The sequence below is a fragment of the Camponotus floridanus genome, unplaced genomic scaffold (genome assembly GCF_003227725.1).
Source record: "Camponotus floridanus strain SB8 unplaced genomic scaffold, Cflo_v7.5 scaffold12, whole genome shotgun sequence".
In the NCBI taxonomy this organism is placed as follows: domain Eukaryota; kingdom Metazoa; phylum Arthropoda; class Insecta; order Hymenoptera; family Formicidae; genus Camponotus; species Camponotus floridanus.
This window is the reverse complement of record NW_020229237.1, coordinates 768,626-795,770: the sequence shown is the minus strand read 5'-3', so window position 1 is coordinate 795,770 and position 27,145 is coordinate 768,626. Positions and strand designations below refer to the sequence as shown.

The following is a 27,145-nucleotide window of genomic DNA, read 5'->3' as shown; positions in this document are numbered from 1 at the left end:
CTTACTTACCCGAATTATTTATCGAATGAAAGCAAAATATATTGTGTATTTTTAACTGAAATTTATTGATGTTTCTATATCTATAATTGTGTTGAATTTATATTGATGTTTCTACATCTGTGACGAAAATTGATTCTCTTTTTACAATAACTTAGAACGATTAAAATTTCAATGCAATACTTTAGACAAAATTTGCAAAAAAAAAATCATTTTTCAACAAAAATGATTTTTTTTTGCAAAATTAACGATAAGTAAATTTCATTAGCGCTAAAGGTTTATTTTAACCTGGGTTAAACCAAAAATTATTTTAACCTGGGTTCCGATCGAAAAATTTCGTTCGCTTGATACCGCTGAAGACTGAAAAATTGTCTTTTTCTAAATACAAGATATACTCGATAAAGGTCTGTTCCTCGCGACAAGCGCGTTAAAAGCTTTCTATACGACACGAGGGAAGTAAGACGATGGGACACTTTACCGAAATAAAATTTCGTGCATGGTTCGGTGGTAAGTGCACCGCATGCGCGCACACGCGTTGCGGTCATTTAAAGAAAGAGTAGGGCGGACAGAAGAGAGAAGCGGGGAGGGGGAGAGTTTTATGCGTGTATTCTCAGAATGATTCATAAATAGTTTATTTTCGTACCGGGTGCCGGAGAATCGTTAGTTGCGGCCAAAGCTGCCGGCTTCGAGACGCGCCGCGTATTTCCTCGTCGGTTTCTTTGCCTCGCGAGCGAGTTAGATGCGCGAAAGAGAGAGGGGGGTGGTTTGAAACAAGGCCCCGAAGTCCCTATTAATATTTCAAAGAGTGCATGAGTAATAAATCTGGCTTGCTAGCGTAAAGCTATAGTATTCCACGGTGCTCTATAATAGATGTACATTGGGGTAAAAGGTGCGACCATAATTGCACCATCGTTCGTTGCCGGGTACAGTGACTGCGTGATAGCCGGTTTACGCTAATTGAAATCACATCCAATACTGAGAGCGATTAATATTGATAGCCGTTTGTTTAATCATTGCATGGTGAATATTTAGAATAATGTATTCGCATAATGAACCAGCTTTAACGTGTGCTTGTGCTTACGCTCGAAAAATGGCATTGTATTACAGCGAGACTAGAAAAATGGCATTGTTATGAATATTTATTAAACCGAGTGTCACATCACTTCAAACGGAAGCGGAAAAAATTGAGAAATTAGAAGCATTCTTTTTCTTTTTCTCTCTGAAAAATATTAATGATTATAATATATTCGTTATTTGTAAAAATATCTATTTGCAATTGCAGTTTCGAAAAATTAATGTATTATAATTATACAACACATTTGAAAAAAATATAAAATATTTTACACAAAAAGCCACATTTGTGGCTTTTTGTGTAAAATATTTTATATTTTTTTTCTATATTCAGATTTCCTCTTATACTTTGATAAAAATAAATATCTAAACGACACATTAACATTTAAATGAATTAAACTCTGACTCGAAATATTGCATAATTCTTGCAATATAATGCTTTTATTTGTTATATGCTAATTCAATATGTTTTCAAAATGCAGTAGTCAGTAGCACGATTCGTTATCTGTGAGGTTTTGACCAGTAAAAAAAATCGTTATGACATAGTCTATCAGAGAAAGAAACGTTTGTCATGATCGACTAATATCTTTGATGTTAGCGTTCAATCAGTGCGCACAGTTGAAAACGGTTTTATAAGAGAAAATTCGATTATTTGGTTCTTCGTCTAAATAACTAATCATTAAGTTACATTACACTTTTGACAAATATTTATAAAGTAGTAAATAGAATAATCATTGCATAAAATGTGAGCTGAAGATATATTTAACAGATATATTTAACAGAGAAAGATGCTCGTATAATAAATTATTTTGAAAAATCAATCGTAATTCAAAAGCAAAAGAGAAATTGACATTGCTTATTACGTCATATGTAGTGTGGAGTATACTATATTTGCAACTATAGAGAAAACAAAGATTAAAATTTGTACCAGACTTTTTGTCGCTTGGAAAAATGCCTTTAATGTATATATTTCCAACAGTTTTACGTGGAAAATATTAATAAAACAGTCATAAATCTTTGGCAAAAATGTTTGAAGCGATGAGAAAATTATTCCAGATATTTTGAAGTCACGAAAAAAATGACGAGACTGACAACGTCACGCGTATGAGGTCAAAAAATATCGTTTCAGTGATTTACACCCGTGTCATAGTTTACGGACCAGTGGATGGAACGAATCAGAGCAATTTTAATTTGCATATTTTACAAATGCAGAAACAAGTCGGTCGGGCTGCACGCAACGGAATTTTTTCTCCGCTGCGAGATACGGCAGGGAGAAAGAGAAAAGAGAAAGAGAGAAAAAAATGATAAAATTTTCCTGAAACGTCTCGACATTTTCAACTTTGTTGAGATCTCGCGGGGCCGAAATATTAAAAGTAACCTAATAAGTAAGTTTTCTAATTACGTTCAAAAAAGACTTGTCTTTCTGCTTTAACTTAGTTGTGGTCTAGTTCTCGCGGAAAAAATTCTTGCCTTTTCAACACTTTAAATTTATCCTCCTCTCTTCAGGATTAGAATTATTGCATCATTTCTTGCACCGAAAATACGTGTATAATGTATTAATGTAATGTAAAATAATGTGTGCAAATTCATTGTGCAGTTTGGATATCGTACTATTATATTTTCGTGTTATACAATTTTGCCAGACCGCTTTTGTCTTAAGGGAAACAATTATGCCTGCGCGAGGGTATATAGCCTTGAGCCTATTTAAGCGGAGTTATACGTTTTCACCCCCATTTCTTGGCTTGTACGCGGAATGCATATGAAACGCGTCTTAAATCGTCCGCGCGCAGGATGCAACAGCTGTTCCCACTATTGCGTACATACGCTTAGCTCATATTACTCGCTGAATATCGAGAAAGTAGACTTCCATTACGTGCCAGACAGCCATATAACGACACTATTTATATTTCGATCACATCTTTTTTTATCATACTTTATAATTTAGAGCTCAACAATTTTGGTATAATAAAAAGCGAGAAATATTTGATGTTGAAAAGTTTGATATATAATATTAAAAATATTAAAGATATTGTAATTTTTTTCTACTTATTTATATGTATATTTATACGTGCGCGAGTGTATATGTATACAAATAATATTCGATACTTTTGGCTTTTAATTTGATATTTCAAACACAAAAGAATTAAAAAAGTTGGATACATTATCCCTATCGTTCCGTTTGATAAATGAGATGTCCGACAAACTTTAAAAATTCCTAAAGATGTCTGTTTTAGTAATTTAAAACATTTTAGAACCATCTCTCAAAAATTATTTTGAAGGGAAATATATGTTACATTAAAGAATCTAAAAGAAGAAACAGCGATTAATAAATATTAATAAAGCAATAATAATAACTATTATATACCTAAGTAAAAAATTATATATAAAAGCTCATGATATTACATCATGCATCGTTCTTGCATCGTGATTTTTAACATGTTACTTTGTGAAGCGCAAGCGGTTTTCTTCAACAACGTCGAGAATAATCTTTAAGAACTACACAGCATCTCAAACCCGACCAAAGTGTTCTCAAGAAGATATTATATTTTGCGCGTGTATCTCTCTCATTCTCTCTCTTTCTTTCTCTCTCTCGCTCTCGTTCTCTCTCTCATGTCGCTAAGGTCGCCGTAAGCAAAAACACGGCCACGACCCTCGCTCGTATGCGTATAAAATCGATAGACCTTCTTAAACGCCGCGTTCTTAGTCCGAGCTAAGCCCCGCTGTCGATTTTATAGTTGCGTTCCGAAAGTACTCCGAGATGGTATAAGAAACGACATGACCTTCCTGCCGAGGGCTGCCTGCGCGCGGCACATTGTACGAGAAGCACTGCTCAGCGGTTAAAAAACGAGTCGAAAAAGGAAAAAAAAAAAAAAGAATTGGATTCGGACGAGAAAGCAATTACGGCGCCCTCGGATTTTAAAACCGCTCGCGGATCGAGTCGCGCCATCCCGGATTTTTTCCCATTAATCCGTCCAATATCGCACGTCAAGTCATTTTTCTGTGAAAACATTATTTAACGGCGCAAATTTCGTGCAAACAAACAGATTTCAGTTCCGTCTCAATATCATTCCTCCTACCATCAAGCTTTTGTACGCGTCGATATACGCGCTCGCGCGAGTGCATCCGCATGTTTGCCGGTGGTGCCTTTTCCGCTCTTGTACAGTCGAGACCGATTCCGCCCCATTCGCCGTCCTACCCCCTTCGACCCCCCCCCCTCATCGCCGATTGTATCGATCATCGATGGAGAGGTTGCACACGTCGAAAACGGCTGGTTACTCGAGCGCATCGTATCGTTACGTCAATGTCGAGTCACGTTCACGTTGAGATCGCACCTGCATATCCACGCATTTTCGCGTGCATTTCTGCATGCGGTTATGGTTGTTCGAAACTAACTTCCCCTCTTTCCTGAATTCGCGGAACAGTCTGTTGCCACCGAGTTGGAGCGTCGACTTCCGACCATTTTCCGACGTCGACGCAGGCATTAAGCGTTAATAAGTAGGGCTTAATAAGTCGCTGAAACGATAATGGGTTTGCGAGATGCATACGATTGTGTTAATCTTCATTCGACAGGCTTGGAATGTTTTTGTTTGCTTTATTCATTTATCTATCGCTATAAAATCTTTTCTCGTTAAAGAAACAATTTCTCTCTTCGGAGTAAAAGTTAATATCTTGAATGCGCAGAGAGATTATAAGAGAATTATTAACTTTTATTTTTTTCATACACACACGTAACCAAGAAAATATAATTGTCTATATCGAGCATATATTCTTTTGCTAAATTGCTCGAAATACCGAAATATAATATTACTATTAAATTAAAATTATAACCGCAGACGTTCGAATTTTTGAACGCAATCGCTCGCTTGCGAGCGAGTTTTAGGCGAACTGAGATAAATTATTAAAACGGCAGAAATTATACGGCCCTGATTTATATTCGGAGATTAAATTTTACGCGCTGCCACGGTAATATTCTTAAGAATATTAGGCGCTATTAAGAGCATCGCGCCATGAATCACCGATACGGCATGTTAACGATGAGAATTATGTGATGTTGACTTAACAGGAATATTTTTAATGTTTAGTTACGATAAACAGTTTCCTTAAGAGTATACGAAATGCGCAAATATAAATTTTTGTATAAAGTATATAATATATATTGAATAAATTGAATAATCGCGTGAATCAAAACTAAATGATAACAGAACTACAGTTTTATTTGGCATGAATTACCATCGTATAATGCCGTTGCATTTTTTAACGTAACGAATCTATAGAAGAGAAAGAGAGAGAGAGAGAGAGAGAGAGAGAGAGAAAGATCGGAAGAACAAACTGTCACTGCTCCTAGAAAAATACGTCGCTTCCCGAGTTGCTTTCATTGAAAAGAGCGCAGCACGGAAGCGATGTTCTTGTGCCGATTCGATTAAATGCGTCCGAATGAAGCATGCGGAAAAGGTAATTACGAGTATCATGAAACGGATGAAGACTAGCTCATCGGATCGAGGAATTCCGAACCGCGACAGAAGATCATCATGTGTGCTAAGGATGTATTTACACATGGCAGCGCAAAGAGCTTTCTAGCATCGCGAAACATTTGCGCGACACAGAGGCGTGCAATATTAAAGGAGCGTAATTAAAGGAGCGGCTTTCGTGAGAATTTTTCAGACAGATTTCACGTCGTTGAAACTTTGCGTTCCATTTTTAACTCCGTTATGTACGTACATATATCGTGAGAGTATGCGCATACCGCCACGCCTTGCAAAAACTACCGTCGATTCTTGTCTACGTGAACGTCCGCGTGTACGTTCCTCCGGTCGAAATTCTCTATCGACCCCTCGTACAGAGAGAGAAGAGCTTTTTAACGTACACCGGGCCGACAGGGCGGAGTCCTTCAAACATCGCTTTCTAACGTGCCAGGATGGCAACGAGGAGGGTGAATGCCGTGGCAAAACCACGGCGAAATATTTATAAACTTTGTCTTTCTTCCATTGAGAGGTCAATGTACACGGCTGAGGGCGTCTGTGAGCGAAAGTACAGCCGGACATGTACAAAGACGCTGAGGGATGATTGACGCGACGGGACCCTCTTCCGAGCTCACGTTAATCTTTTCCTACTTAATGCAACTTAACGATGTATACCTCGGAAATGGAGGAAAAAAGCGTCTGTAAGTTTTTACGAGAAGTGTACTCTCTTTTTATTTGAAAATACCTTTAATGGAACTTTAATGGAATAAAATCAATTTTGCAGAATTATACGAGGATTATTCTGACAATTCAAAATATATTTTTCAATTTTTTTCATAATACATATGCGCGTGCATATATATTTTAATAGATATATTATGATGAATGACTTTAATAATACATATATTATACTAAAGTACTTTCATACAGGATGTTTAAGATGTAGAATTATAAAAGAAATTCGCGATATTCACAAAATATTTGATAGGCGCTAAAATATATATATATATATATATATATATATCAATAAAGATTATAATGTATATATTTGAGAAGTTACATTACATGTCTTTAAAATATTCTTCACATATGTATATCTCGTGCTCTCTTATGTAGAACATTTTAGAGATATGATTTTACGGCAAGATGAAGTCTTGATGCGAATTTCCTTTTATCATGACATGATTAATAAATATAACGCGAAATGTTTTGTCTATTTAACGTAAATCACTTTTCGATTAACATATATATTTTATGACAATCGTATTCACCAATAAACCGAATGGAAATAATTTGAATATAGAGGCAACATATATATACATGGAATAAATTGAAATTTAGCTTCATGTATTTCTTATTTTTTTTTAAATGGCAAATTTCCAATAAGACAAAATAATGAAGGAGAGAGAAAGAGGAGCGTACCCCTCTTTAAGTATCGATACAACGTGTTGTCGCAAAGGACAAAGGACACTACGTTTGCACTCGCTGGCGCATCAATTCGCGGTCTAACTTTATTGCGCGCACATATCCTCCGTGTCGTTACGCTCCGATTTACAACCCCGACGTATCCCCGGGGCGAAGTAAATATTCGCTCGAGGAAGGAAATATTGTCCGCGGAATCGATAGATTTAAACCGGCGAAGGTTTTAAAAGTACTTCGAGGTGCGAGATCCGAGAGTTAAGGACCGGCCCGGGTGAGTTGCCGGTAATTTCCCAACGAACGTTTCCCTTCAGCATAACGTTTTATATCGCCGTGTTCATATCGCGCCGACGTTTCCCCGAGGTGAAATAAATTTTCGACGCATTCGGGGAGAAAGAGGTTCGCGTGCGTTCTTTCGGAAGCGGAGAATAGTACAAAAAGTCGACCGTGTGATGCGAGCCATTACGTATTCTTGTCGAAATCACGTTGCGATTCGGAGCACATTGCGGATTTTATTAATTTTCACATGGAACAGTAGTTTAATCGATCCACATACACAATTCTTCGGCCATTCGCTGCAAATTGTACGCTGAAAAGCGAGTCGGAGAAGGACGCGCGCGCGAGAATCCTCTCGTGTGAGAATCGTATAAATAATTTTTATGCGACTTCGACTTTTCGCGCAGTTCGACTTCCGCTGGTTGTACAGTTTTATCTCTCGCCGTGCTCCTTCGACATTTCCCCGAGGACATGTAAATTTGTACGGGAAAGAAAGACAACGCGTCGCGCGTCAATAACGCCGCACCGACCGAATAATTGGCTCATACTTGAGTGAAATCGGAAACTTTGAGCGGAAAACGCAAAGGAAAGGAGAAAGTTTACCATTACGACTCTTTGAGTCCGAGCGAGCGAAGAACGGTTGTTAAAAACTCTGTCGTTGTAATTTCATTGCATAATTTTTCGGTAGATATATCGCGTGTGTTATTTCATTCTAGTTATGTTTCTGCAACATTTCCCCGGGGCGGAGTAAATTTGAGAGATGGAAAGAAAGAAAATATTGTCTGCCTTCGTCGACCAGGCGGCAAAGAAGCAGTTTTGGGCGCACAAAGGGCTCACAAAATAGATCACCCTGTCGTATCCTCCAATGGGATATCACAAGCGTTCCATTTTAAAGTTCGCTCTTGTGCAACCTCATACCAATTTTGATCAAAACGTATGAATTATTGTTATTATTAGTCTATCATTATCCGCGTGTGACTTTATCTCTGCCTATAGAATGACGCTGGAACGCATAATTAATTTCATGTCCCATGAATTTAACGAAATCCAGGATGAATTCCGAAACTAGTAAATATTTACGAATAATTTTGTCCTATAAACGAGGTGTTAATTATGCAGACCGACACCGCTAACACGTTGAATAGATCTCGCTAATATGTCGGAAATCATACAACAGTACATAAATATGTACATACTATTCATCCGAAGCTTAAAACGCAAACAAGAACGTATAATAAAACAAGTAATTTTAATATTATCTTGAGAGATTTCAAAAGAAGATGAATATTTAATCGGCGAGAACGGCATTTGCGTGTGTCTACCAACGACAAATGTAAATTTTCAAGCTTTGATGTCCGCGGATCCGCAAACCAAAGTAGATAGACTTTCTTTGCGAGCTAATACGCTCGTTTCAGTTTTCGCGGAAGCTTCGCTACAAACAATTTGCTTGAAATTGCGGCACGTGCACGATAAACGCCAAGGGAAAACGGAAATGGCCCTCTCGAGGATGCGGGCAAGCGTCATCTTCCTCGCGACTCACGTCTTACAAAAATTCGCCGCGCTCCGAAAAACTATGCAGGTAAGCCCACCGACTCACTCTCGGGATGCTTAAATTGCCATTATACCAGCAAAACGCTCGAGGGGCCATATCGTTTGACTTTGGTGAATTTCGCTGTTAAACTTTATTGAAGATAAAAACATACTTGGAGAGAAGAGGAGGCGCAAAAACTGTGCGCCCGTTAAACTGCAAATGCATCCGACTTCATTAACTTATCGCGATCATAATTAAAGATTGCAGCTGAAATAGTGTAGTGCTGTTGAGTAGTTGATAACAATTGAAAATAGAAACATTGTGTTTAAGTAATAATTTGCAAAATCGCTTTTACTAAACATACTGAATGTTTAAAGAGAAATGTTGCAGTACGCGTAACATACAAGAGCTTAAGCTTACTGGAACAGGTAATGCATATAGTTTAAACGCATTTCAGTTATTCTCTTCACAATTCTGTACTCTCAACGGACAATAGAAAGTTATGTCAACGTAATATTGTATCCTTAAATCGCCGTTACTCGGGTCTTAAATACTGATTTTCTCTGCCTCTTATTTCTGCTATTTGGAAACATTTTTCAAGCGAAAACAGATCGTCGAGTAACTTTTAACAAGTGTGCCCTCGTTTTGGCTATTCAGTAACTTGGAGGCAAATTCGCATCTATCGCGAAAAAGAGAGAGAGAGAGAGAGAGAGAGAGAGAGAGAGAGAGAGAGAGAAGTTTTGTTTCAATGTAAATATGCAATTGTCTCTGGAAGCTCATATAAGAGGAAATGTAATTGTATTACGTTACCTGAGTAAATTATAGCTAAATCGAAAAATATTCGAGCAAATTATTAATGCAAATTATTAATGCAAATTATTAATAAAATATTAGTGATTAAATCTTAGAGAATAATGATCTAGCAAACGATTAAAAGTAAGTCACCTTCTTATTGAAAATAATCAATAAGAATGCTTTATATCATATCAAACTTGTAATTTTCTACTTCTTTCAATTCATGTATATAATGCATGTTTGTCCATAATGGTAGAAGTTGTATATTGTTCAACGGTGTTGTATAATATCGTTTATTAATATTATCTTGTCTTTAAACTATATATATATATATATATATATATATATATATATATATATATATATATATATATAGTTAATAAGCAGTAGCAAAAGAGGTAACAGTATCTGTATGCATTACATGAACTCGATCATGTAGTTATTATTACTCGTGGAATAAACAAGCTGGCTACCTACGCCAAATGCAGATCTAATTATATCCAAGGTAACATTATATCCGAATATATAGTTATACTCGATAATATTTATGACGAACTAATATTTTACCGTAGGGCATATGTTGATAAAATTTTATTGATGTGAAATATATAATATAATTGTTTATTATTATCATTTATTAAATAATATGTCTCCCTTTGTGTTATATAATGTAATTAAAATTTCGTCTATTTAAATATATCTGAATACATATCGGAATGTCTACTTTGCGCGTTCTATTATTATTTTGTTTATGGAACGGAAGTATATACGTCATTCTAAAAAAGAATATAAAAATTACCTTGCTACTTGGATAAAAAATAATTAACGCAATGAAACGCGTATTTACATTTTAACTATTCCATAATTTCTTATTTTGATTGAATTAATACTCATTTAATTTAATCAAACAGAACCCGATGTTTTTGATCAAAAAGTACTCCGAACAGTCAACAGCAGTTCTGGCCGATCTTGATTTCGCAATTTTTGTTTGATGAACAAATACACAGATAAAAATTCAGCCAACTAAATAAAAATGTTCTCCTCTTTAAGCGTTAATATTACGATGTTGCATATGCTCATCTGTTATTAATATATAAATATAATGAATAATGATGAATAATTAAAGCTCGGAGTTATACAATTTTTTTGAATTCAATTAATTCGTTAGCGTCGAGAAGCGCTATAAAATGTAAGCTCGACTATTTGATAATCAAAGAATTTAATCGCTCGCGACAAAGTGCCTAATTAATTACGACGAACGGTAACGGGACGCGTTTACACCGGCATTCTTCCATGTTAAACTGTCCGATATACCGCACCATTAATATTTATAACAGCGTTATCATCAAACTTCATCATCGTTTGCCCATTGGGGATCTAAATGCGTCGTCGTTGCAAAGAGAAATCCTAAAACAGCATCCCTGTCCGCCCCGTAGTTCGCGTCGCCGCCACCACTGGCCGATAGGCAAGCAAAGCACAGACAGGCCAGGGGTGCAGGAACGAGCGGGGTCGACCCTGCGCGCAGCCTCCCCAGTCCACCCCGAAGATTCAGTCGTCGTGCGACAGAGGAGGGCCGAGGAGCGCCCGGTCGAAGCGTCGACGAGGTCCTCTCTCCACTCTCTTCGTCTCCTGTTTCCGCACGCGTATCTCTTTTTATCCGTCTCGCGTTCGCTCTGTCTGGACCAAGAGCCGAAAGCGACCGAGTCCCTCTTTGTCTTTTTTTCCCTCTCTTTCCCCACCTCTCTCTTTCTCTCTCTCCTTCATCTCCCTCGCGAGCCGCGAGTGAAAACGAGCCGGGCAGCGCCGCGCCGACCTTCACCATTTTGGTACACGCAGCACGCGCGACGCACGTAAAAGCTGTGTGTGCGATCCTCGTCCGGCGAAGGAAAGCCGCGAGAGGAACTCGCCGAATTTTGCCGGAATGCGCGCGGAGCGGCCGATCCGCTGCGTGAATTCCGTGACGAAACGTCGACGATGCCGGTCTGGGGGCTGCTAGCCTCCCTCAACTCCGCCTCTCGTTTCTGTCACTCCATTCGTCTCGTTCGCTCTCTTTTTCTCTCTATCACGCAGCAAAGGGTGGGTGGTGATACGCCGGTGGCAGTGGCGGCAGTAGTGTGTGGATGCTCGCACTGGTGGGTGCTCTCTAGTGTGTGTACTAGAGTAAGTAGTGGTTGCTGGTGTCGGTGGTGGCAGTGGTGGTGGTGGTGGTGGTGGTGGTGGTTTAAATTTCAGCCGCGTGCACGGGTTCACCTACGTGAGCCATTATACGGGTCCTCGGCTTTCTCGCCGACTGGGAGGCTATACGAGCGGTCACGGTCCACGAATGCGAATTCTAGCCACCTTCGCTCACGTTACCCCTTTTCGTCGTCCTCGTCTACTCGCGTCTACCCGATGTGCTGACGCTCGACGTGCTTGCTCGATGCCGCTTGCTCGCTCATCTTGACCGAAATTCGCGTGCGCTCGCTTGTAGGTGTTGGTTGCTGGCGATGGTTGCCGGTCGACCGTCGTATCTGTACTCGTATGTGTGTATATATGCGCGTGCTTTGTTGAAAGGGTGCATAGCAGTATTACTACCACGCTGTTCTCGACGTTTTGTACTGATTGCCGAGGCAACGTAGTAGTCGGAGAGATGAGATAAAAAGATTATCCGCCTCGCGGCTACGAAACCCGGCGGTAAAATGTCAAAATGCATCGTACCGTTCGTTTCGCGGATACAAAAATTAAGCCGTTCTCGGAGATCAAAGTGGGATAACTTGAAAAAATAAGCTCGCGAGATAAAATATTATTCTTCGGGATTGTTGAAACCGTTAAAAACATACGCGCCACGAGTTTCGATGACAAACGAATAAATCTTAATTTTAGCCAAACGTTAAATCATTTTTTTCATTTAGAAATGGCATTCTTTTTCAACGTGGATTTCGATGTATCGATTGAGGGCAATCACCAATCGCATGCCATTAATCTCGAAGCTGTATAAATTAAAAGTATGGCACATCATTCGTTGATTGCTGAATCTCTTGGCGATAAGATAAAAAAATCACGGCGTATCTTTAATCGTAGAGCATTATTGGCATCAATAATCTTACATCTCTAATGCAAATACCTCTTTCTTTTCTATTATATTCTCCAGCATGTATAGAAAAGAGGGACAACTCAATATTTTTCACGAAACTTTGCGTTTGCAAATATTGCCACGTACGGAACGATCACATATATACTTCGAAAACGCGTTAAATATATACTCATACGTATATATTCACGCGTGTGTTCTTTGGATAGAAATATTGCATCATTGTGATGGGTTTCTCTCGCCGTAACTCTCTTTAACGCCGCGTAAAAACAGAAAGTATAGTAAAAACATCATCCGTTCTGCCATGATAATCTAAAGCCCATTTAATCGGCCGCCGACGCAGAGTAGAGAAGTCCTGGAAATTACCGACATGTATCTTCCTCTTCCGATTATTTCACGTAAATCCGCCATGAGATTAAATGGCTTTCTACGAATCCTATATACGTACGTGTGCATGTATATATATATTATATATATATATATATATATATATATGTGTGTATATATATATATCCTTGATACATAGATATATACGTTCACATTGGTAGGAACGAAGGTATCGTTTTCGTAAATTGCATCTAGATGCGCGACGGTCCTTCTTCTCGGCGACAATTAGACTCGATAAAACCATTACCATCACACGTCGATTCCATGCGCGGCCAACCGTGAGAACGAACGATGAGAAAAAAAGAAAAAAAAACGATGTTACACAGATATATAGAGAGGAAGCTCGGTTCGGTAAAACGACACGGGTTCGGAGCGTGTATCTTTCGAATAAAGCGTACCGCTCACTATTTGGATGCGTTTCGCAAGAGCGAATTTCAACGGGTTACCTTATGGACGAGCGTTGGAAGTCTCGTTCGATGTGGTGGCTGGAAATAGGGGCTGCAATCGGCAAGGGTGGTTTGTTTTGCGCTCGATTCGATGCCCGCCGAATAGAAACAACCGGCATGCGCTTTTTTTTTCCACGATGTAGCGTTGCGCCGAGACGATCAACGATGTAGAGGTTGAAGAGGAGTGGGAAGAGGAGACTGAGAGAGAGCGAAAAATATGCCCCGTGTGCATGTCGAGCGTGTCGGTCGCTTTTTTGCTCGTATCTTGTACTTCTGGCTCTTCTTTTTTTTTTCTGTCTCTCTATTTCATCGTTGTTCGTTACTCGAGGATCGTTGACCGTGTTGAATGTCGGTCACTGCAAATGAGATTCGCCGATGCCGAGACGCGGAGAAGTTCTCTCGAAATTGTCTCTCTCTCTCTCTCTCTCTCTCTCTCTTTCTCTTTCTCCTCTCCGTCTCTATTTCTCGCGAGAAATTTTCGAAGTAAACCGACGTCTGGATGAAAGAAGAGAAAATGCCAAGTTGCGGGTGGCAGGGTCGTTTAAATGTTTAGATTCGTGGTGTGAAAGTCCCTCTTTTACGTTATGCGAAAAACTTCTTATCGTGCGGAAGTTTGCGTTTACGCATTTGAAATGCGAGTGGGCTTTCGCGCCCGTAGAAAAATACCGCCTTCCGTTGTATCGCGAGTGTGGGAGGGAGAATTCAAGTGGTTTTAATTTCGGCCACGGTAATTTTCGTGATCGCGGGAACAACAGTGGCGATGCCTCTCTCGCCTCCAACGAGAAATAATTATTTTAGACGGCGACTCCGCATGTCTGGACGTATACGAGATTCCTTTTCGTATGTGTATACATATATACATATACGAAAAGTGATTCGCACGTATCACAATCTATCAATTAAAAATGAATTTCTCTTTCACTATAATTGTATCGATGGGATATGTTACGTTTGGTTCTCGCCTCACAAATTAAATTATGAATATTTCCAAAACAACTGCGACATCTCAAATGCAGCGGCAATTTATTCATTACGTATCGTTATAAAGAAATAATTTATTAATTATATTTATTTATTTATTTTTGTTTCCGCAGATTTTTAAAGTTGTCTGTAAGTGTATTAATTTCCGTGTTGTAATAGACTCATAAATATTTTAATCAAAAATATTAGTTTTACGTTCTTTTTTTCTTGTACCAACCTCGCTAAGATTATAATATTTCCGAACAATAGTGTCATGCTGCTGCTTTTTCATGCTGAAAATAATTCTTCGCAAAAACTTCGGCGAGAGCTCTCTCATAACTGCCCACGTATTTATATTACTAAAATAAATATAAAATGATAAAACAATTGCTCGCTACTAGCGTCATAAGAAAATTCCACAAAAAAAGCTTCTCACATCCAATTTTTATTATATCTCCTTTACTTATTTTAAAAAATTCTAAATTTTTAGAGGAAATTTAGAGAAGCACATAGACATACATTTTCGTATTTTTTGTATATATATATATATATATATATATATATATATATATACTTTTAATAGTTTTTAAAGACTTTTCAAACTTATTATTATTTGATTATTTTAAATATTTATATTTTGTTCATTATTTCATTTATATTAAGAAGATGAAAAGTAACACATATAAGCTGCTCCTATCAATTGAAGATAATATTTTACAAGATGTATACATTAATTATTGCCAACATATATTAGTCTATCAAATTTCTTTTCATTAATGTAATATTTTTTAATACTTTTTTTTTAATTAAACGTCTTTCTCGAGCGCGCGCGCGCTTGAATGAAAACCTTTGAGGATGCATCGCACCTGCCTCACGGTGTTCAACACTTTGACCCGAGCTTTTTCGCGAATGCGAGCTTTCTGCAGCGAGCGTGTACGTGCCCGAAAGCTCGAAGCGTAGCATCAGCGGATACAGAGTACAGAATTTCCGCGAGAAATCTGCACGTTGCACGTGCGTTTTGCAGCTGTGCTCCGCTGTTCTTTCAGATTCGACCGAATCGGTGTGGTGGTGCACCATAACGCGAAAACGACCGTAGGAAATACGTGCAAAACGAGATGCCAGCTTCCGTGACATTCGTGCCGCATCTTGGGAGATACGTCATCACGCGAAGACTAGGTTCGTGGGAGCGTTCGTCGGTTTTACACTTTTCTACTAAATCAGCCCTTAACGTCCCCACGGATCCACCGATCTATGATCGATAAGCATCTGTGGAGAAGTGTCTCAATTCGAACGTCGCCATCGTGATTCGTTTGTCTCGATATCGAGATATCGAACGTCCCGCGGAGAAGCGAGAGAGAAGAATTCCGCAATGTGCGTGACGGGGAAGACATACGAGCGAGAAATGGATGGGAAAAGTACGTTCGAATCTTAGCCCGCTCTTGCCCGTAAATAGCGTTTTGTAACCCCCGTCACGTGAAATCGATATCCCTTAAGAGCCGGTCCGTGAGGTCGTCCGTCAGACCGGTGCTGCCTGTTTCGCCCCGTGGAAGTGGAAGAGTGGAGAGTGGGTGCCGAGTCTGCGGGGAGCCTGCGGGGAGCCTGCGGGAGAAGGCGGACAGGAACGGGCTTTGGCTGAATAAAAGAAGAGATGCACAGGAAAAGGCCAGCGTTCCTCAACGACATGGGACTGCTAATGTTCTTAGCAGTAACAGCCTCTCTGTTGGGTTATTGCCAAACAGACGAAAAAGGTAAGACGCGGCATCGCGATCCCTCTCTTAACTTACCATTTCACCCCCTTTCTCTCCTTTCTCCGTCCCTCGCGCTACCTACCACCACCGTAGGAGGTAGCGTCGAAAGAAATACGGATTTCGCTTTCCGCATCGCCACTCGGACGGACGAGGGTGAAGGGACGCGAGGATAGCGCCATGCGCGAGAAAGAACGGCGAAGATTAACTTTTATGGCCGCCGGCATCAGTAGTTCCTGCGAATTTACTTATAGCAGGAGCGGTTTAATGGTCGTCGTGCACACATACACGCACACGTCGCCGGACGCTTTTAATAGTGCGAGAGACTGTGCCGCGCTACACCCGCCGCGGCATCCCTTCGTAAACACCCCCACGACAATGATTATATCGAGAGAAACGCGCGTAAGAGTACCTCGGTCTCTTTAACTCTTAATCCGCAAATAGCCACTAGAATAACTGAAAGCTACTATTTTTTTATGACTGCAGTAATGGAAATTTGTACGTGTATGTGAACAAAAATTTGTTGTACGTATAATATAAAATGATAAGCGAAGGAAGTGAGATGGAAATTAAAGTTGTAATCGTTTATAATAATTTCAAATATCTTCTACAATCGTTAAAAGAGTATGAAAAACATCAAGCATTTCGGATCAATATTCTCAATGGCTTAAAACAATTCAAAATTCATTGTTTTTTAATTGAAATTACAAGTTAAATTTTTTTTCAGAACCATTGGAAGGCATTAGATTACTTGGTGATACTTGTGCTTTCTTTTAAATAATTCGAGACTTATAATTGTTACACATAATTATACATCTATAAAAGTGCTTTCATTAACTCCTTTTTTATAATCGAGAAAAAATTTGAATAGATCCAATCTTTTTATAGCACATTGCAGTATAATCATCAAACCCAATAACTCTTAATATTTTACAATTACTTTAGAATTAACTGGCTGCTTTATTACTTCAAAGTTTTAAGCGTGCTATTAAATATTTGCATTATGTCCTCCGTTATACAAGCGCGAGATATTGTACATGAGGAATATGGGTGGATTTATATATGATTATATACTGGAAGAAGAGAAATATTATTCTATAATTTTGCAAAATAGTCGTCTAAATTTCTTCGCTATATATTCTGTGCTACACAAGAATTTTGAACGTAAACGGATCGTATTCTTGAACAAAAAAAGAATAGAATAAAACGTACAATATGATGTACTTCCGAGTCTAAAGTAGAAAATAAATTTTTTTAATTATTCGTAATGTAGGATATATGTTTATGCACGATGCGATAAATGAATGTGCGAGAAGAATGGACGCGAGCGTTTTCAGAGTCGCTAATTAAATTTGCCCAATTTGCAATAATCGAACGCGGAAATCACGTTGAAGTAATAACTTGCTACTAAATCATACATGTTACAATACATATCGGGAATGCACTCGTGCAACGAATTATCGGCGTATCCGTTATCGTGTGTTGTACAACGCTCGATGTATATGAGCTTAGCGTTTCATCTGAATAAACCGGATAATCGAAATAGGTAATCCCCGCGCCGGTTAGTTTTCCCGGAGTCATCTCTTTCCCGACGTTGTACCTTACCAGATTGATCTGAATTTAACAAGCGGTGAGACCGTGATACTCGCGCGCACGGCAAGTTCAAACAGAAAATTGTTAACGTTCATACATTGCAACGGTCTGTTTCGAAAAAAAAGTTCAATGGCGTTCGTAACAATCAATATGTCGCGTCGCGTACCAATAAAATCCGCACGTATCCCGACGTATTCACTCGCGTGTTAATACATTGCGAATTCTCTTTCCGAAATTGTTGTCAGTTCTGCTGTTGTTTATTATACGTAGATGCAATTTCAAAGCGATCAATTAAATTTGTCATGTTCCGTGCGTTTGGATATAATTAAGAGGAAAATTCCGGTAAAATATTTGCGAAATATATATACATAGCAAGAATGTGCTGTATATAATAGCGGAAGAATGCAACACCCGCGATGTTCGTTTTACATTATTCGCGGTTGATCTCACGCAAAATTATACTTTCCCCGAGAGACATATATACCGGAATATCCCGAAATAAAATGAGATAACTCTCTGCTACTCTAATCAGTTTTCCGTTTGTCGGATTAATTATCTGCATGGAGCGTGCGAGACTGTTGCGTCGCGTCGCACGTGGCGTATCGCACATTTGTTTTTACATACTCCGGCTACTCCGGCTACTCCGACTGGTTACATATTTTCGCGAAAAACACATGCATCGGAAAAAAGAGAAAAATTTGCTGTTACGCAGCCGCATATTTTGTACGCGCCAGTCATGTGCGTATTTAATATCTCGCAAAAATGCAATCGAAGAACATAATTACTCGCTAAAGTGGTTTTGCAATGAGAGAAAGGCTGAGAGAAAATGTCAAAACAATTGTAGATATGTACAATTATAATTATACATAAATATATGACCGAAACTATTAAATATTTCGGTTCTCTCAACATCTTCAATAATTTCATAAAAATGATCGATTGCGTCAACGTTACTTGTAATTTGATTAAATTATTGAATGTAAGATTTAATCCAGATTGCAATCGACTTTTAAACACAGAAAAACAGAAGACACACACACAGCGTCTCGTCATAGTTTTCGCTTGTGCGATTGCACACACTTTTTAATATGACACAAATAAAAGCAATCAAGGTTTATCGATATCGATAGTTAATTAAGATCAATTAGCACGTTTATTAATTTTTATTTTTGCCTGCAATATCTATCGGTGAAATTATCAGGAAATGGAGTACTTGGCATAAAAATTTACAAGATTGTTTTTATTTGCCGGTCACATCGAGCCGCACCGACTACTACCACCGCATGTTAATGCACCGTACACTTTTTCTCGAATGTCGCTGGCCAATTACGCTTACGTAACCAGAGAGAATCTCCATACGTTTTCGTAGAGAAAAGAATTACGAGAATTGCATGATGTGCTTGAAACGCTCGTATCTCATAATATGGCTCGGTTCTACCTTGCCATGTTTACACGGAATGCAGGTCAATCGGTGTATTCAATGAAATTCGATGCAACCGACCGGATATACAATCAACGCGGAAAACGCGGAAAATTTGATCTGAAATATACCCGTAAAATTACGAGGGACTGCAGAGTTAGTTAATGATTAACGATACAGTTGGATAGATTAGCCTCTTGTTATCCAGATATTATGTGATATACATCATGAACCAGAAAATATGTATGTTTCGATGCCAATGCGATTCATTTATGTTAAAAAATACACGCACAATTTTTTAATCCGAATAATCATCCGTTATCTATACGAATGTGCAAGATAATACTTCGACATTGCGCTACAAATAAACCATTTGTGAAATGAATATATACGTAATATATTCTCGATATATACACATTCAATGAAAAAGTTTTAAAATTTATTATTTAATTTTCAACTATAAAACACACACACACACATGTTTCTTGTGATCGAAATTTATGGAATATTGCTGGTGGATATATTCGCATGATTAACCCGATCTCTTTTGTGTAACGATTCTGTTATTTTGTACTGTAAAAGCAAATCTCGATTTTTAGTAATTCTACAAAACAAATAACCTATCGAATAACAACGGAATACGTATTTTCAATATCCGTGTATATAACCAACGAGAATCGTAATTATCGTAACGAATGTATAGATCTACATATACATGTGTATCCGGATACAATCGAAATAACAATCTATACATGGATAGATTAAATGTACATTTGCATATGTGTATATGATCAGATATACACCTATGAAGATAACATGTGATAATCTTAAAAATTTAAATATTTGCATTCTAAAAAATTATATTTACAATTGTCAGTATATATTATAAATGTCGAGAGAGAGAGAGAGAGAAAGAGAAAAAAAGATTGATTTATCTCTATATTCTGCAGCTTCTACGTAATTATTTGAGTTTCTTCGTTAATTATAAATTTTAATTAAATCTGCAAATTAGAAACCTTGTAAATCGATAAACCTTTCTAAAAATATTTGTTTGAAAAAGTTAAAATATTGCTGATTGAATTTGTTTATAAATAATATTTAAAATTTGACAAATAAAATTTGATAATTTATTAACGTAATAAGTGTTTGAAAAAATTAGATGTTTGGAAAAAATTGTCACTTTATTATTGAAATATTTAATAATATTTAAAATTAATATTTTCAAATTAATATATTTTTTGTAAATTAATGAGCCCATGTGTGAGAAATGTTTGAGCGCACTTGATGAATTGCACGGGTATCAATGCTCCTATATTAAGTCGGTCCTTTGAAACGTACGTAAATATTGCGATTTGCGGATAACACGAATTGAGTAAGCCACGGTGCAATGAACTGAAAAACACCGAGGGCAATACGATCGATTCGCGGTCGACGTTAATGTTTCTATGCACTAGCTAACTGAGAAGCAGAAGCGAGAGAGAGAGAGAGAGAGAGAGAGAGAGAGAGAGAGAGAGAGAGAATGGGAGATTCTTCGTACTTAATGGTCCGTGCTTTTATTCCATGTACTTGAACGCGTTCTTAGATCAGTTACGGGAGTGGGAAATAAACCCTTGGTGTAACTTTGTTCATTCCTTTATCTATGTGTCTACGGCGCACCATAAGATACGAGATCTCCTCCGTTGTTCGTTCAAAGCGGCTGAAGCCGGTCATTCAGCGGCTCAATCGAAGCATCGACGTATTCCTTTCACACTTACGGTCGTTTCAGGAATACGCTTTCGCTAATCGAAAATATTCTACGATAATAGTCGAGATATGCCCCGAGGAGATCCGCATCGAAACTTTGCAGACTAACAGTGGATTCTCTATTTATCTCACTTTTTATTCAGACCGCAAAAGCGATATTTGTACCTTTGTAAAACCGATGTATAAGTCTACAGAAACACCCGAGAGAGTCGGAAAACTTTGACGATTCATTCATCAACCTGCCGCCAGGTTCACTTCTGCCGCTTTTGTTAATGAAGTGAGTCGAGCGGTTACTCGCTATAATAGACTTCGAGAACTTGGACTCCATAGGTAAATTTCCAAGTATCGTGATTAATAATCATCGTATGTCTCTATAATTTCTTTGCGCCTTTTAATCGTTGTAACTATTCTCTTTCAGTAGTTGATTATTAAATATTCAAAGTGACATTTTTCATCTCTGCTGGTTTAAATATATCAATATAGGAAAAACCTTTCGATTATACAAGAGCGCGTTTATTTGGAAATATCGGTCTTTTATTTCTATACGACAACTGCTTTGACATATGCGAATGACAGTTGATGTGAGCACGGGAAAACAATTTCACGCTCGCGCAGAAATAGAGCTTTTATTATTTTTATTAATATCATGAATAAATTTGATTTTCGGTGTCGCGCATGTGGAATATTATAATTCATTATTAATTAATATTACAAGTAATAGCGAACTGAAAATTTATAAGCCAGTTATATGAAAACATAGATGTAACAAGATAAATATATAATAAGAAATGCTTATGATGTAAAATCATAATTGCTCAATTTGAGTCCAAGGCTATTTTGTTTGTATTTTCTAATTTTTTTTAATTATATTTTATTTTTAATTATATTTTATATACTATATGTACAGTTATTATAAATTATTGTGCACATTTAACACTATATATGGATTTTAACGGAATCTTTTCTTATTATAAAAATCAAGATAGTAAAAAAAATGAATTTTTAAAATCTTTAGAATTAGCTACATAAATGGGGTTAAGAAATTGACGTGAATCTTACAAGATTTGCAAAAGTCTTACTAGTTTGTTGTCTATCTTCGCAGTCTCGTCGCGCGACTTATTTGCTTATTTACCGCTGCTTACGGCGCAGTACGGTAAATATATGAAATTTCTTGAAGAAAGCCACTTTAGCTCGCAATTCAAAAGTTATCGGAGAAACAGATGAACGAAATAAAACTTTCCGAGTGACACTTAATTTCTCTTTCTCGGCACTGAAGAAAAATGAGGTCTTGTGCGCCGACTCTGCAACGTATTCATCTCATTTCTTATTTTTACGTAAAAATATATAGGACGTTTGCGAGCGCGATGTTTAACTGTCATATTCCTTTTTTTATAAATTTATATTTTAATTATTATTATATTAGTCAGCGGAATATAAAATGAGAACCAACTGTAATGGGGAACCGCCTTCGTCGTTATGAGAAAACCGTGTAATTTTCAGGACCGTAGAATTGTCGAGTGAGCGAGAGAGAAAGAGAGAGAGAGAGAGAGAGAACATTTACAACGTTATGTAAATTAAAATGAAGGATTGCAACGTTAATAGCGCATTTTCCTGTTTCCCCCTCCCTCTCTCTCTTTCTCTCCATCTTTTTCCTCCCTCCGGCAAATTGTCCGGTATATAATAATGCGCGTCATCGGTCTTCCACGTTGTACCACCTAAACGCATTAAATTTGTTAAACTTGCAGTGTCGTTTTACGGAGCGAGCTACATCCATCTTCCGGTTCAAGAGGCCAAGGGTGCTACTGACATCAGTTTCCGGTTTCGAACTCATCTCGCCGATGCTATGCTGCTATTGGCTGCTGGCAAGACGGATTACTGCCTGATCAAACTCGAAGCCGGCAGATTGAAGGTTCGTTTGCCCCCGGCGCTTACTTCTATTAATAGGCTTTCTGTTTGGTGCCGGTCGTCTCGTCGTCGTTAACGGACCGCACGTGCTGCGATACGCTGCTTGTCAGGCATCTCTCTTTTCTCTCCCCGTGTCCTTGCGGAGAAATTAGAGACGCGCCATGACACGAAAAAAAATAGAGATTCTCGCGTGCGCTAAAATATTCCCCTTCGCGAGGTACCGCGAGGAAAAAGGAAGACTCATTCGCGCAGATGTAACACTCGCGCGCGTGTCCGCGGTTTTTATTACCTTGGGATTTTTATTTCTTAACGAAAGAGATGGCACGCGTCCAACGGCACACGGCGAGGGGTATTGCATCCAGAAAAAGATCCTAATCGGCAATGAATTTTGTGAGCTGAGGGACAACGCGCGTGAATATATATACGTGAATATATATATTAATTATTGATCCGTAATATCGCGCATATTCTTATTTATTTTATTCTTATTATCATTACATAATCATTTATAAATATTCATCTGTTTTTACTGTGGCTTTTTAAAATACCTTTCAATAATAGTACATACTGATATCATATATATATTATATATATTTACATTTTCATGTGAAAAATATCATTTAATTAGATTGTCATTTAATTAATGTGGCCTTGCTTCTCTCCCCATTGATCGGAGAAGATATTATTTGTTAAAATTTATTTATTTATTTATCGGAGAAGATATTATTTGTTAAAATAAAATATCATTTATACTATTATTAAAAGAAAAAATTATTAAAAAGAAGTACGTAAGAAGTGCAGGTTCTAGGCTAAAGGACAAGGGAAATGGAAGGGATGGAACAAAGGCAGTGATCTGTAACATCGCTGCATATTAGTTAAGGGTTAATAAAGGTAACAATAACAGCTTAAGAGTTAAGAATAGAATAATAATATCTTCACACTGCATAATATCGAAATCGATAAGACTACAAAGTAGCATAGCACCTCCAAAATTTGGTTTCTGCCGTATTAAAAAGTATTCTAAAAATTTGTAATTTTTAGAATACTTTTAATAAATTGTATGTACTAATTGTATTTAAAAACTGAAAATTAAATGCCGATTTCGTATTTTATTTTGACGTAAAAATCGTATGTACGTCATAGACAGAACCTTATGTATAAAAAGGGCAAATATGTACTAGAAAGAAACCAATAAATTGATTCGCCAACGAGCGAGATACAACCAAACCAGCCACCAAAATCAATCGTAGATGGATTTCGATATCGCGGAGTATCACATTTCAACCGATGGCAATTGCACCTCAATCGTAGAGAGAATTAACTAGCCGCTACTTCTATTGTATCCGATCAGCCGACGAATCGACGATCGTCGAGTTTCACCGTAAATTCGCGTGTTTTTTTTTGCCCTGTACCGTTTATAAAGAAAGATTTCACGGCGGTTGATAAGCGGTTCGACGTCCTCGTTAAAAGATCGACTTTCTATCTTTCTTTTGATAGCGCGATGACGTAGCGCGCGTCAACATCGATGGCGGCCGCTTTACAACACGTCGAACAACGAGAACAAAACCGCGTAATGTCTTTTCCATCTATCGACGTCTCGCGAAATGAAATTGTACGATGATACCGCGCAATGGTGAAGTCAATTCTTTTTTTTTTTACACACTCGGTTTTATCGCGCTTCGATACGATGATGTTCCGATCTGAAACGCCATTCGCCGCGTCGCGACGCGTTTTCGTTTTTTGCGTATCAGTCAGGATTTCACACGTTCGGTCAAAACTGTCCGGACAAAATCACTCGATCGGATTTTACGCAATAATGAACGTTGCGGTCCAAATGATGGGACGAGGCATTTTTTTCGTCGAAAAATCGTGCTGGATTTACGCGCAAACGGAGTAATGATTGATGTTGTCGTGATCCCGTTTTCCTGAGCGCGAACAAGTTTCGTCGAAAATTATTCTTAAAGAAAAAAATATTCATTCGTCGAGAGCTTATATCGCGCTAATTTACACGTACTAATTAAAGTACGCTATATGTGCGATGCGTGTGAAATGAGCGGGAAAGATTCACTCTCGCGTTTAGTGGCCGAGAAAAACATTCGCGGCATGAAACGAGATCGAAAACGATTTATTATATCTTATATATCGTTATCTTCCGATGACATTTGTACGGATATTTTTTACATTGTTAGCGTTGTAAACGTGGAAACACGTTTACGCACGTTGAGAATACGTATCGCACAATAATAAAATTCCATTTCATATCTGTTCTAATATCAGAAATTGCAATTCAGATTGAATATATTCGCGAAATGCGAATTTTCGTGATCGATATCTACGTTATTATGACGAGCGTCAAGACTGCTGGCGATGTAGATAAACACGGCCGTTCTTGCGTACATGAAACATGTACGTAACAGAGTACAACACGCCTATAAGCAAGTTTCATGGACCATAATGAGAAGAACGCTGACAGCGATAGAGCTCGCGTAGTAGCCACATCCTGTCTCTTGATAATAACCGGTTGATGAGACCGGCGCTGCTTCTAATTATGTACAAAGAACATTGCGCGCTTGCAACGAAGTTACAACTTTGCACAGATTATTAATTTTCCAACGATTAATATTCTCGCGCGTACTCTCATGTTTTATATGACTCATTATCACGCTCCCACCAACGAATGAAACGTGCTTAGCGCCCTAATCATCGCGAGCTGCGATTCGCGAGAATCCAACGCGCGGATCCTAATATTATTTTCCCGACGAGCGCAATTAGGATAATCGATTTTTACCATGGTTGTCACAATTATCCCGAGATCCATCTCTTCGGTAGACGCTGTCTCGTATTTCAATCGCAAAGTTTTCGTCAATCTTGGCTGCCGTGCTTCTTACGTTCTCGGTTTCTCGAAAAATCTTGAATCTTAACGTCGAAATAGAACCGTACGCGATGCAGTATTAAAATACCCTTTATTCTGAGTGCATCAGCCGCGTGCAAACGCGGTATCTTGGTTACGTGCATGAATCCCGGCGTGAAAACCGCGCGAATCTAATTTCGCAAAGGGTTAAGTCTGTGCAGCGCGAAGAAGCTGCTTTGCCGTCGGAGCTTAATTAAATTTGTTAAGAAGATCGTTAAGGAGGATGAAGGCAGGATAAACGGCCGGAGTAAAAAGTGCAACGGCTGTTCCGAGGTCTCGTGTGCCTCCTCGAGACAGAGGACTCTCGCTCGACGCCTCCGGAAGCTTAAAAGCCCCTCTCTCTATCCAGCGATAATCCGGCGATTCAGAACTTAATTGCGACGATATATCGTGGTATCGCTCGCTTTCCAGCCGGCGATATAATTGGATCTTCACTTTCATGTAGTACTTAAGATTTAAAAAACTTTCCCTCTTTGCGCGCCTCGCTTTTACCCTTTTTTGTGAATTTTTAATTAAATTTACTAAATATACTCTTAGTGCAATTACCTTTAATTTAGCTTATACATTGTCCTTCTTGTTTCCCTTTATTACCGCGTGTAAAATATGAAAATTTGTGAAATTTAAATAAGCAAATTACGAATTCTTGTCAAGATAAAATATGTTTAATAAGCTAAGAGTGCCGAGAAACTAGTGAAGATGAGACGTTTTTGAAAGAAGAATTTGATAGCAACAATAATATAATGGACCATAATGCCTTATAATTAGGGAAAATGTTGTATACTTTTCTTCTTCGTGTTAAGAGAACCGTAATCCTAGTAATTATGAAACATCGTTATTAGTAAAGTGTGGCATTTTTCCCGACCGAAATAGCTATTTTCTCGGCGTTACCTTATATTTAAACATCAACGGGAATTATAAATATATCTATTCTAACGAACTAACGGAGAAAGAAAGTGAGCGTTTTATTTCACCGACGATTGCATTCGAGCGCGAAACAATCGTTAATCTTGAGCCTCCGATAACCCGATGAATGAAATCTTAATTACTGCAGCGTATCGCGATATTGCTCACTTTTCAATGCCGGACGCCATTCATGGGCGATTGACGTGAAAGGGAAATTTTCTGCGACATGTCGACATTTCGCAGTGATAATCGGACAGTCGCGTTCTCTCGTGTACGTCGCTTCCACTATTGTATCGCGATCTGTGTGTGCGTATTCGCGATAAACGCGAGAGTATCGGTATATCACAATAGCCCCGTCTAAACCTATCTCGGCGGTCCGCGGATAATCCGACGATTCGGCTACGCCGGGATGCATCGGTGGTTTCCGATATTCACTTTCCAATCGTCGATGCATTCCTAATGCGACCATCGCAGACGCTTCGACAATTGTGTGCGCAGAAGCGCGTTTACATT

General features: G+C 38.3%; 1 protein-coding gene across 7 annotated transcripts in view; it reads left to right on the top strand.

Annotated features, from left to right (window-relative positions):
* Positions 1–676: 676 nt before the first annotated feature.
* The window catches only part of LOC105258940 (chondroitin sulfate proteoglycan 4), a 50,981-nt gene continuing 24,512 nt past the window's right edge, over positions 677–27,145 (top strand). The window contains exons 1-3 of one of the 7 annotated variants that reach the window (XM_025415406.1): positions 677–886; positions 15,459–16,160; positions 22,659–22,822. In XM_025415406.1, the coding sequence (XP_025271191.1) occupies positions 16,061–16,160; positions 22,659–22,822 (264 nt within the window). In that variant the 5' untranslated portion in view covers positions 677–886; positions 15,459–16,060. The other 6 variants (XM_025415407.1, XM_025415405.1, XM_025415408.1 and 3 more) reach the window with 6 other exon arrangements.